Source organism: Pseudophryne corroboree, chromosome 6 (genome assembly GCF_028390025.1).
Source record: "Pseudophryne corroboree isolate aPseCor3 chromosome 6, aPseCor3.hap2, whole genome shotgun sequence".
Classification (NCBI taxonomy): domain Eukaryota; kingdom Metazoa; phylum Chordata; class Amphibia; order Anura; family Myobatrachidae; genus Pseudophryne; species Pseudophryne corroboree.
In genome coordinates, this window is record NC_086449.1 from 558500457 (window position 1) to 558513561 (window position 13105).

A 13105-nucleotide genomic window follows, 5' to 3' on the forward strand; every position below is an offset into this window, starting at 1 on the left:
CATCCAAAATGAACATGCATATTTACTTACAGCATGATTTTTTGTAGGCCCTTTGTGTATAACAAAAAAAGTTTACATCAAAACAGGATTAACATTGCATTGATTATGAACAAAAACAACTATCAAAATTAGATTGTACTGCAGAACATTTAAATGTTATTATTATATTTTAGAGATGTGTACCAGCCTCAGTCATGGGTTGTGGTTATGGATCTGTATTCCCTTTGTATTTTGGATCTGTATTAGATTTTGTAATAACCGCCCTTATAGGTCTTGGAACTGCATTTTTTTACAAAAATCATAAAAACAGCTAAAATCACTGAATTTTGGCCTACTTTTGATCCTACGGTATTATTAACCTCAATAACATTAATTTCCAGTCAATTTTGACCACCTCATAGTTCACAATATTATTTTCACCCAGTTTAGGCTAAAAGGTTGCACCGAGGCATCTCGATGACTAAGCTAAGCAACAGCAGTGGGAGGCACGAACATGTGGCACTTAAACTTCCAAAATGGTACATCTAGGAAACAGAATGGCACTGCAGTGGCAGAAAGGGTGGCATTTAATAAACTATAAAAATGTTTCTCGTCTACACAAGAAGACAGTCAGCAATGCTCTAAATAGCGCATAATGCAAATAAAAGAGGCGCAGGATGGAATTGTCCTTGGGCCCTCCCAGCCACCCTTATGTTGTATATATTAAACAGGACATGCACAGTTTAACTAACCAATCATTTCAGTGACAGGGACTGAAATTATTGGTTTGTTTGGGCCTCCTCAAAACAAGATGCCAATGGTCTTTATGTACACAAACTGACTCTACATAGGCAAGATGTCATCATCGTCATCAGCATCATCTGATTCCTCACACCCATCAGTGCAAACAGATCTGACCTCTTACATCCTTGATGCAGTAACACTAAACAACCCGTGAAGTTGCACCATGTCGTGACAGGACTCGGTAGCATCTGTCTTTTTTTGCATTTGTGTCCAGGAAAATGTGTTGTGGACACAAAGTAATGTAATAGGACGCACAAGCAGCTTCTGCTGATTAAAATTATATGCAGCATGCCTATATTCTGTGTGTAATTGTGGCTCTACCTGCATCTGAAATGCCACGTTACACTGTTTTCTATAAAAACACTGTAACATAGCAATTTGTATGCCTGCACAGTCGCAGTCACACACAGTTTATAGGCATGCTGCATATAATTTTAATCAGCAGAAGCTGCTTGTACATTCTATTACATTACTTTACATCTAAGACACATTTTCGAGGAAAAAAATGCAAAAAAAGATGCTCATTGCTACTGAGTCACACTGCACGCATGTGTTATGTGTAATGCGACTTATAGCACATGGACCAAAGATGTAAGAGGACACATCTGTACATCCTCTTCTTGACAAACTATTCATTTGTCCCTACTGGAATCCACCATTACTGTATTTTTGGACATATTTGTCAGTAAAGGTCTTTTTTATGAACATCATCTTTTCCATATTTTGGGGAAGTAACCTCCTACACCGATCGCTGACAATGTTCTCGGCTGCACTGAAAGACACTGCAGGGTGGGCAACTTACAGTAAGTAAAGCAAAGTTAATTTGTGCAAAGGTTTCCAAATTGCCTTTTTTCTGCCAGTAGTGAAGCAGGCTATCTGACATGCTTATTTGGAAGTTATCACTAAAATAATCATCAGCCATTCTTTGAATGGTGACCGTATGATATGCAGTCATGGTAGACATGTCACTAATTATTCCTTCAGTCCAGACCAGATGTCAAAAGGTTTTGCTGACTGATCTGCATCACCATCAGTGGGTCACTTTTTCCTTGCCATGTATGGCATGACATGGCATGCCATAGACTCAGAGATTTAGTCATGCCTTGTTTTTTTTTCTTAATTCGATTCTTTAATATGCTACTTTTTTCCTAATTTATTATGGCAAAAAATGCTTTTCTAATCCATCCACCCACTACTCATGGAAAAGCAGCTTGGCCTGGAATGCATGGCATGCCAAATTGAGCAAAATAGAAAAGGTGTAAGTGGACACATCTGTATGACTTAAATCTAGGATCAAGTATGGTTGCCAAAATATAGTGATCTGATTTCAAGAGAATGATGACACTTGGATCATGGCTAAGCAAATGAAGGGCTTGACATGCTTAGCAGAATTGCTTCATTTCATCTCCTCCAGTTTCTCAAGCTGCTTATCTAAGAGTGTAAAAAGAGAATGTTTCTAAATTTGTCAAAAACTTTTGATGAATGCACTGCAAGTGATATAACAGGGAGGAGTTTCCTAGATGTACTCACTATGACTTTACAAATTATGGCTTGACACTAGTTGTCCAGATTTGGGTAAAAAAATGCAAACATAAGAGGTGATTGTTTTTGTCTTTTGCCCAGGCTTTACAATGGACTTTTTCATATCATAGACAACCACTGTTTCAACTGGTGCTTGATTTAAACAAACAACATCCTCATCAACATCTCATCATCTACATCCATATTAGCATTAGCTACACTAATATACTCCTCATCCTAGTACACTTCTACAGAAGCATCCTTAATTTCTATGTCAGCATGTTTACTTGTGCTGCTCATCCCCACATTTGCAGAGGGTGCACAAATAGTGGATGGAGCATCCTCTTTGACTACACTATTGGAAAGGTCAAGCTCACAAATGGCACACGCAGACACACTTAGACTCTCTTCTGGAATTTGTGATGTTTCTGGGCACACAGTGGTTCCTGTACCTTAACAAATTTCATTTTTTGACACTTTTACATCGAAAAGGGCTTACATTAGTGGTTCCCAAACTTTTTTGAATCACGTCACCATAGAGTATAATAATTTTTTTCATGGCACCCCTAGGCCAAATGTTTCTTGTTGAGAAATGTATAAAGAAATATTAGATTAAGTAAATTGTGTTTAAATGTCATCCTTAAGTACAGCTGTGTGGTGAGGGATAAGATTTGCTTCTGTTTGGCCACATATTTTCTGATTAACAGCCACCGGCACTGGTTTTGCCTATTACATTGACTATAAATAGTTTGAATTAGTCTTGGTCCACCAATCCAAGGCGCCCCTGCAAATGTCCCGAGGCACACCAGGGTGCCACAGCACACAGTTTGAAAACCAATGGCTTACAGTAAATCATCATAAGAGGCAAATTGTGTGGTGAATGGCATTTTGCCTATTTTATGTTTCTCTGTAGCTAACTTTGGTGTTTATGTTTTTTTATTTACTACTGCAAAATTATATTGCTTCTTTGATTTGACATGCCCTGACTTAAGCACTCTATTCCCTTGGGCATTGGCCTTAGTAGATGATGTTGACGGACTTGTCTCGTCATGACTGGTGGCAGCAGCAATAGTATGTGCTTCCTTCTCTCCTGTCAATTGTTTGCCCTGCATATCTATCAAAAAACACAAACAAAGTGGAGTACACCACAATTTGTACCAAAAAAATGTACTACCTACAGTGTCACAATATGTGTATGAGTCAGAAATAATAATATAACACTGCAGTTTACTTCTACCTACAGTGTCACACAATACGTGTATGAGTCAGAATATATATTACACTGCAGTTCACTTCCCCCTACAGTGTCACACAATAGGTGTATGAGTCAGAAAGAATATTACACTGTGGTTTCACCTACAGTGTCATAATACATGTATAAGACAGAATATATATATATATATATATATATATATAAAAGACTGCAGTTTACTTTCACCTACAGTGTCACACAATATATTTATAAGTCAGAAATAATAATATAACACTGCAGTTTACTTTCACCTACAGTGTCACACAATATATGTATGAGTCAGAAAGAATATTACACTGCGATTTCTCCTACAGTGTCACAGAAAAATAATAGTATAGTTCACTGGGGTATAGCACAAAAATAAATAAATATATATTTTTCCAATTATATTTTTTGTTTTATTTTTTTACAGTGGGGTTGCACCCCTAGATTGACTGTGCACCCCCTGGAGAATGCACCAGTCTCTTGTCTGACACAGCATCCCTTTATGTACAACAAAGCATGCATGGGAATGGACCACCTACAGTGTCACAATATGTGTATGATACACTGGGGACTGACTGGCAGTAGGAGTGAAATGGCACAGATCACCAGGGGGCTTTATATAGAATCCAAAACCCGTGAGAATCCAGCAGCATGAGAATGATGTTTTGTCTCATTTTGGGATCAGAGTCAGGCAGAAAAGCCTGAGCTGGACTCAGATCCCGGCTTGGAACGCTATGTTCGGTGTGGGGTTCAGTTCTCTGAGATTCGGATCCACTCATCTCTAATATATTTAACAGCTATTAGACTTAATATTATCAGTGAAACTAACCTAATTATTGTAATACCGAAGAAAATTCCTGTGTGAAGCAAATACTTGCATTTCAAAAATATAAAACACAATATTACAATGTATTTTTTTTTTTTTACTTCCACATTAAGTTTCTTGCCCGAAAAAGGCCTGGTTAAAGAACACTAGAAAATGTAAACAAGATTTTTAACTAGTGCCAGGATAAAAACAGTGATAAATTTTCTATCTAAATATTGGGGTTATCCTATTAGCTGAAAAAATGAGGTTTTGCAATAAAAATGTGGAGATTTTGGTCAGAACTCCAGGGACACACCCCTGAATGACTAATTAGGCACTTAGAAGTTTTTAATTATTTTTAATTAGCCAATAATGACATGACATTTTTGGGGACAAAAAATACAAAACGATGGAAATTGATGTACAAGATATGTAACATGTACAGTAAATTGCAGTGTCTTATGACTAAGACAAGTGTTCTAGGCTTTCAGGAGGGGGTTGTCTTTTATATATTTTTGGATACAGGCCATAGTATTATATAACTAATGGCTAATGTTTTACCAGTTCTAATAAATTATTTTAAAACATGGGGTGAGTGTGTGTGTGTGTGTGTGGGGGGGGGGGGGGGTTTGGTGCTATCAGATTCTGGGGCAGTTGTATTAAGCCTGGAAATGTGATAAAGTGGAAGGTGATAACGCATCAGCCAATCAGCTGCTGACTGCCAAGTTACAGTCTGGTTTTGAAAAATGACAGTTAGGAGCTGACTGGCTAGAGCATTATCACCTTCCACTTTATCACTTCTCCAGGCTTAATACATCTGCCCCTCTGTCACAAGAAGGCAATGACAGGAAAAGACAATAATATTTAAAGATTTATGAGAAGGGACTCAGGTGTTCAGAGAAGATGGCTTGCCCAAGAAATGGAACAGCTGAAAACTCTAAGGGATAGATAGACATTTAACAGATCATAGAGCTGCTGTACAGCTGCATGATGTATTTGACACCTGTCCCTAAATAGATCCAAAGCACAGTACACTGATTTATTAATCTGCATAACATAGCACTTTTCAAGTCTTGGTTTGCTGCTGAAAAGCCAACACTGACTGTTGACAATAAATCATGGTGTAAATCAAATTGTCAAAGCGAGGACTACTGTACAACTGTGCAAAGGGGACTTTCAACTAATGTAGCAACTAATAGAACAATAGTTACACCTATTTAATTGGAATTAAATGGTGTAGAGGGCTTCACAGATTGTGGAATACCACACAGTATCAGGATTCAAAAACCTAAACAGTTTAGTATGAGCGGAGCTTGTGTGGGTTCTCAAAATGCAGCAGCAATTTTGTACCTGGCTCACCAAAGACATGTGTAAGAACACAAGAAGAAAAATAAAACATTGTGCTAATGCCTGTTTGCACAGTTCATCTTGTGTGTTTTCACACTGCATGTTGTGGAGCTGTGTGCATGTACTGTATGTAGTATGTACAGTAAGATAGTAAGAGCAATGCAGCATTGTATGCATTTTGATTGCATCTACATTTAACAGCGAACAAATGTGCAGTAATGGGACATTCTCTCATACACAAAGCTAAGGGAGAGCATGCCAACAGGACTGCATGCTATTTAGAGGTTTATATAAATGTAAATGCACCCTTTTCTGGACATATCTTCTGCATATTGGAGTTGACCCGAATAGTGGCAGTGTACTCCAGGACATCCTGACATTTTTCTGCTATGCACATATTTGCATATTACAGTATGCTGAACATCACTGGTTTTCCTGCGTAACTTTATGGAGTACAATGAAAACTAGTGATAGTAATAACCATGGTGTGCCATTCTGGAGTGGCACAAAGCAGTCAAGTTGCTAAATGAATTGCATCATTCAAGGGAGTAACTATAGTGTGTGCAAGGGCCATTGCTATGTACCCTGGAGCTTAGGGTGCCAAATACAATGACTCAGCTCCCCCACATCTACTTACATTGGCATCAGAGCCCAACTTTAATGGGAGAGATTGTCCCAGTTTTCCACTTGCATACTGGCAGCTTCTCTGTATATCTGTCCACTGATGCAGATGTGAATACTTCACTGGGGGCACCCCAGCTGAAGAAGCACCAGTCCATAAGGTGAAGTTATGAATGGGGAACAGATGGGGAGCACACTGGATTGGAGATAATATGAAAAGGCACTACTATGAGACTTATTAGGAACTGGGGCCATGTCACTTCTGTATGCTTTATTTTAAATGGGGAATGGGGTACTACTGTGCAGCATACTATATACAGGGATCATTACCTTTGGGCATAAATTAAACTAGGGCACTACTATGTGGCAGAATATGAGATGTGGCACTACTGTGAGGCATAATATGATTGGGGAATAACTTTGGAGCATATAAGGACATTGGGGCAATAGTATGTGGCCTATTTACTTAGTTTGTTTTACAACAGTATACATGTAATTATTATATAATGCTGCATATTCATATTAAACAAATAGGTAGCCAAGGAGAGGACACTTTGTAGGTGCTTCATCTTTTTATTACTAAAAATATCTGTTGGTGTAATAACTATAATTGAAGAAAAAGATGTGACATGAGGACATGTGCAGATGATGAAGAGCCTTGAAGCATTAAAATGATAGATGGCCATAAGCACTTCCTTCTGAGAGCTCTAGGCATTCCAACTCCAGTGGAGTACTATGGACAGAGATACTGTATCTCTCCAGGAACATTCAAAATGTTGCAATGTTGCCCACAAAGTTCTAGCTACATGAACATCCCTGGTTCCGTTAGTACAGGGTTATGTAAGTCTGCACTGATGAGGTTGCATAAAGCTCAGCATAAGGGTGAACATACACATTGTTTTTCAATGCAGTCAATGTGGGAACACATATACTGGATATACATACAAGCCTGCATCAGTCTCAATGTGTTCAGTTAATGTCTTACAGTATGTAGTTAAATGGACATGGATGTTTGGAGCTATGGAGGGACAGGTGTAAAGATATATTATGCAGGCAGCTTGATTGGATGTCTGCCAATCCATAGATTTTCCAGCTGTTGCATTGTCCTGTCAAACCATGTTCTCTACGAGCACCTGATCTACTGCTCCAGTTTATACCTTGTCTTCTTGTTAGAAGATAGTGTAGTATAATTTTATCGTCTTACAACACAACACATGAAGGTAAAAGTTTTCTATTAAAAAAAGGTATACTGTAGAATAAATGTAATTATGAGAAATTATATTTAGAGAGGTTCTTACCATTGATACTAGTAAGTTTGTAGATGGAATGTGCTGAGAAGTGTCTGGCTCCAAGGCTGTAGTTGTTTGCAATGGAATCACTGTAAAGAAAAAAATATTTCTTCATTTACAATTTTACACAAATTGCAGCAGTATTCATTCATTTACTATTGTGACAGTACTCTAAGAAACATAAACATTAACAACATCATTAAATAATTCTTTACAGTGTAAAGATATAATATGTACACTTCTTTATTAATCTAAACAACAATTAAAATAGTCATATGGTTAATGGTACTGGGTAGAAAAAACTGCCCTCACAGTTCTTGCTCAGCATTTCAAAGCAATCCATTTGCTAAATACATTGCATTTTATAGATATATACTGTAGTTGTTTAAAAAGACATTTGGTGTTAAAAATTATTTGTGAAGATTATATTTGGTTCCCTGAAGAGAATCTCTTATAGAATGATTTTATCAATAACAAACGCTTAAAGAGTCAAAAAAATATTAAGCAACTATACTTTTATAAATTAACATCTAGAAGTAAACATGCTTTTTTGACAAAATGAAGTGAAATTTGAAAGTACCAATGTCGGAAAAATTCAGAAAATGAATGTCACAAGGGCCCTCATTCCGAGTTGTTCGCTCGGTAAAAATCTTCGCATCGCAGCGATTTTCCGCTTAGTGCGCATGCGCAATGTCCGCACTGCGACTGCGCCAAGTAAATTTGCTATGCACTTAGGATTTTTACTCACGGCATTTTCATCGTTCTGGCGATCAAAATGTGATTGACAGGAAATGGGTGTTTCTGGGCGGAAACAGGCCGTTTTATGGGCGTGTGGGAAAAAACGCTACCGTTTCCGGAAAAAACGCAGGAGTGGCCGGAGAAACGGAGGAGTGTCTGGGCGAACGCTGGGTGTGTTTGTGACGTCAAACCAGGAACGACAAGCAGTGAAATGATCGCAGATGCCAAGTAAGTCTGAAGCTACTCAGAAACTGCTACGAGATGTGTAATCGCAATATTGTGAATACATCGTTCGCAATTTTAAGATGCTAAGATTCACTCCCAGTAGGCGGCGGCTTAGCATGAGCAAATCTGCTAAAATCCGCTTGCGAGCGAACAACTCGGAATGAGGGACAATATTTATTGTTAGGTGATTTAAAAAAAGAAAAAAAGAAAAGAACCTATAGTATTATAATTAGTTATTCTAAACAGTATATATTGGGTATTACTAGCTTATTAGTGTGCTATTTTAATGGTTTAAAATAAAGTTATTATTGACTACAGCAAGGGCACATATATTTCTCTATTATGGATATCTCACATGGTAAATGTCTGGATACGGTATAGCAGGTTTGCTGTTTGAATGTCTTCTTGGAATACTGTGTATTTTAATACAGGGGGATTAAGTCAGTGAAGGTTGGTTACAATGGTGCAAGTATACTACATAATTACCAATAGCTCTATTGCTAAATGTCTAAATGGTGGACCATGTATTCTGGAGTTTGAATTCCATGCTGGATGAGCTGTGATGTGTGTATCTTAATAGAGAGAATGATGTACACTTATACAGTATTTTTTTTATTTATATTTGTTTTGTAAAAGTATAGACTAAGAAGTAGGAGGATCAAGAATAGAAAAGGGAGACATTTATATTAAATGTTAAAGTACCCTTCAAAAGAAAAGTCTAGATCCATCCTTGGTTAGCAGTAAGAAGCTTTGTCATTTGGAGGCCTAGCTGAAGTGCTCCACCTCATGGTGCTCTGCTCATTGTGATGGATGCAATGCATGATGTGATGTCATGATATAACAGTGCACATACCGGAGAAGGCTTTAAATCTTTTAAAGGTGCCACTCATACATCTTCCCACCTCACTCTATCCCTTTACCCCATCTTTTACTCAGTTCAATTCGCCTATGTTGTATGATAACAATCCCATATGTATCCTGGAGTACCTGACCTAGATTGTAACTATAATCTGTGTATGTTTGGATAATAGTACAGTGTCTTTTCTTTTGGTGTTTGTAATGCAAGTGTCACTTCTAACCATTAAAGCAGGCATGCGAGCAGCAGTGGAGAAAGCTGCACTTTAGGGGGGGGATAAAGCACCAACCAATCAGCTTTTCAAATACAGCCCATTAAATGACAGTTAGGAGCTAATTGCTTGGTACTTTATTTCTCTCCACTTTATCTTTCTCAAAAGTTTGCTACAACTCCCCCAAATATGATCAGTGGCCTATTGTGCTGCTCACAGAATAATTTTTCACAAAATAGTTTAACATTCTTGAAAGCAGTGGCATTTTCTGTATTTGTGTTATAATGAAATGTATAGCTCTGAAGCTCATTGCCATCTACTAGACTTCTTACTCTAAATCCAAATTAACAGGTATTTCTCCTTGTTTAGAAGATCAGCCCACAGTTACACTGTTACTGGTCTGATTTTCCATTTACCTTGGCTCCTTATAGTTTCTCGACCCTTTCTTTCTCCTTCCACCTGTGGCAAAAATGTCCTTATGGGCAATCCCATTAGCCCTCCTAGACCCAGATTATCCATTAGACAACCTAGGCTTTTGTTTAGGGCTCAGTCAGCATTGGGCGCAGAACCGGATTAAGGGGGCATTTGCACCATGCTCCCCTCTCCAGATAAGTACCTGAGACCCATGAGAACCAATAGAGAACCAATAGAACCTAGGGGGCACCAGCTATCAGGCCACCCCATGCCTTATCCTAGAACATGTTGTTGTGAGAAATAACAGTTTTCAAACTCATTTCTCAAGAAGAGTGTGGTCCATGACCAAAATTTCTCAGGTGGCCCATATTTCTTATCATCAGCAAACCAAAGCTACTTATATGACATCTATGTTAGTGTTGATTACAAAACAATAAACCTTACCTTTAAACTCTATACATACTGTAGGTGGCCTCTTTAACTTATAACTGACCACATTATTTTACAGACATCTAAGAAACCATATCAGAGGATGCACTCATCTCACATGCATTCAACATTTCTCCCCTAACCAGACTTAAAACATTACAATCCTATTTGAATGCAGCAGCTAGACTAATTAACCTATCCAAGCATTCTTCTACAGCTTCTCAACTCTGCTAGCACCTACAGAGACTAACTGTACTAAACAGAATCTAATATTAGATACTTCTCATAACATACAATGCAATTAACAATACTACACTAACTGTACATAAGGATGAGCTGTGATGTGTGCATCTTAATACAGAAAATGATGTACACTTATACAGTATATTATTTTAATTATATTTGTAATGTGAATGTACTGTATACACTAACAAAGAGGATGAGTCAGGAATAGAAAGGAGAGACATTTATATTAAATTTTAAAATGCCCCTCAAGAGAAAAGTCTAGATCCACCCTAGGTCAGAAATCAGAGGCTTGGTTGTTTGGAGGCCTGGCAGGTGAGCTCCACCTCCTGGTGCTCTTCTCACTGTGATTAATGTAATACATGATGTGATGTCATGTTTTGTAGCACATACCAGGGAAGGCTGAAAACCTCTTGAGGTGCCTCCTACCTATTTCAATACCTGCTAACATCATCCCTCAGCTCTGTCCAAGACTTTATAGTATCATTCTCACTTAGTACTTGCACGCTCATTTCTAGTTACATCATTTTTACAGACTACTCCCTTTCTCATACAGGTAGACTTCAACCAAAGCTTTGAAACCTTCAAGTTATCCCTGAAAATAAACTGCTTCAGAGAAGTTTAGCAAATTCCAGAATCAGTTTCTTAACCTCCTTATAAAATTCTATCTGATTACCACTGATCTATGCAGTTCACAGAAAAAAAACTTCTCTTTACAATACAACAACCTACTGACCACCATATCAATGTAGTTTTTTGACTGGATCCTGTGGCCTCAATAATAATTTTCTACCCTTGTGTATTAAATGTAAATATTCATGTGAATTCCACAGAAAACAAAGAAAGAAAACAGTACAAACTCATACAACAGTTACACACTAGACAGTGAACAATTAAACTAAAAAGATAATACACAAAAAATGTTAGACAAAAAATGAACAACACAAATAAAACAGTAATTAATAGTTAACTCTAATACACTGTCTGCTCCTCTCCTGCTCTCTCTGCAATACCTACAGTATCAACTAATAAGTAGGAAATCTTATAGCATATAGGTGATGTAGAAATCATGGGCCAAATGTAATAGAGTGAGGGTTTCAGAAAGTGAGAGATCTGGTAAGGTTTTGCAGTTTTTTTAAAGTGGTAATCATTTACACTGCAAAACCAGGTTGATCTTGCTGCGTAAATTATTGCCACTTAAAAAAACTGCAAAACCTTACCAAATCTCTCACTTTCTGAAACTCTCACTCTATTACATTTGGCCCCATGCATGTTTTGAGTGGTTTTAAAATTGGCCACTCAGAAAATAACCCTTTTTCTGAATTCCCTTAAAGTTACTGGTGGTTTAGAGAATTATAATCATGTTTGATTTTGTACCTTTGATATCACTGGATAATAAGTAAAGCAGTTTGGAGGGGAAAGTCACAGATAAGGCAGAGCATTATACATCTATTTCAAATGCTCTAAAAAAAGTAAGCATTTGAAATATTGAAGTCCTCCACTGTGATCAACAATCACTCCTATTACGTCAGCTGTGTACTCTTGCAATTCAAATTAAAGTCATTATTGAGTTTTGCCCTCCCTATCATATTTTAATGTGTGCATTTAATTTGTCTACCTCTTATATATGTCTTGCTTTTAGGTGCTGTGAAGACTATGGCATCTTGCACACCAACAATAACAATAAAAAATAAGATTTTACTTACCGATAAATCTATTTCTCGTAGTCCGTAGTGGATGCTGGGGACTCCGTCAGGACCATGGGGATTAGCGGCTCCGCAGGAGACAGGGCACAAAAATAAAGCTTTAGGATCAGGTGGTGTGCACTGGCTCCTCCCCCTATGACCCTCCTCCAAGCCTCAGTTAGGATACTGTGCCCGGACGAGCGTACACAATAAGGAAGGATTTTGAATCCCGGGTAAGACTCATACCAGCCACACCAATCACACCGTACAACTTGTGATCTGAACCCAGTTAACAGTATGACAACGTAGGAGCCTCTGAACAGACGGCTCACAACAAGAACAACCCGATTTTTTTGTAACAATAACTATGTACAAGTATTGCAGACAATCCGCACTTGGGATGGGCGCCCAGCATCCACTACGGACTACGAGAAATAGATTTATCGGTAAGTAAAATCTTATTTTCTCTAACGTCCTAGTGGATGCTGGGGACTCCGTCAGGACCATGGGGATTATACCAAAGCTCCCAAACGGGCGGGAGAGTGCGGATGACTCTGCAGCACCGAATGAGAGAACTCCAGGTCCTCTTTAGCCAGGGTATCAAATTTGTAGAATTTTACAAACGTGTTCTCCCCCGACCACGTAGCTGCTCGGCAGAGTTGTAATGCCGAGACCCCTCGGGCAGCCGCCCAAGATGAGCC

General features: G+C 38.2%; 1 protein-coding gene across 1 annotated transcript in view; it reads right to left on the reverse strand.

The window, feature by feature from the left end:
• Positions 1 to 13105, reverse strand: part of LOC134934622 (dynein axonemal heavy chain 3-like) — a 1803147-nt gene that overhangs the window by 1668825 nt on the left and 121217 nt on the right. Inside the window, exon 3 of the mRNA XM_063930015.1 lies at positions 7613 to 7692. Within this exon, the coding sequence (XP_063786085.1) occupies positions 7613 to 7692 (80 nt within the window). The remainder of the gene's footprint in view (positions 1 to 7612; positions 7693 to 13105) is intronic.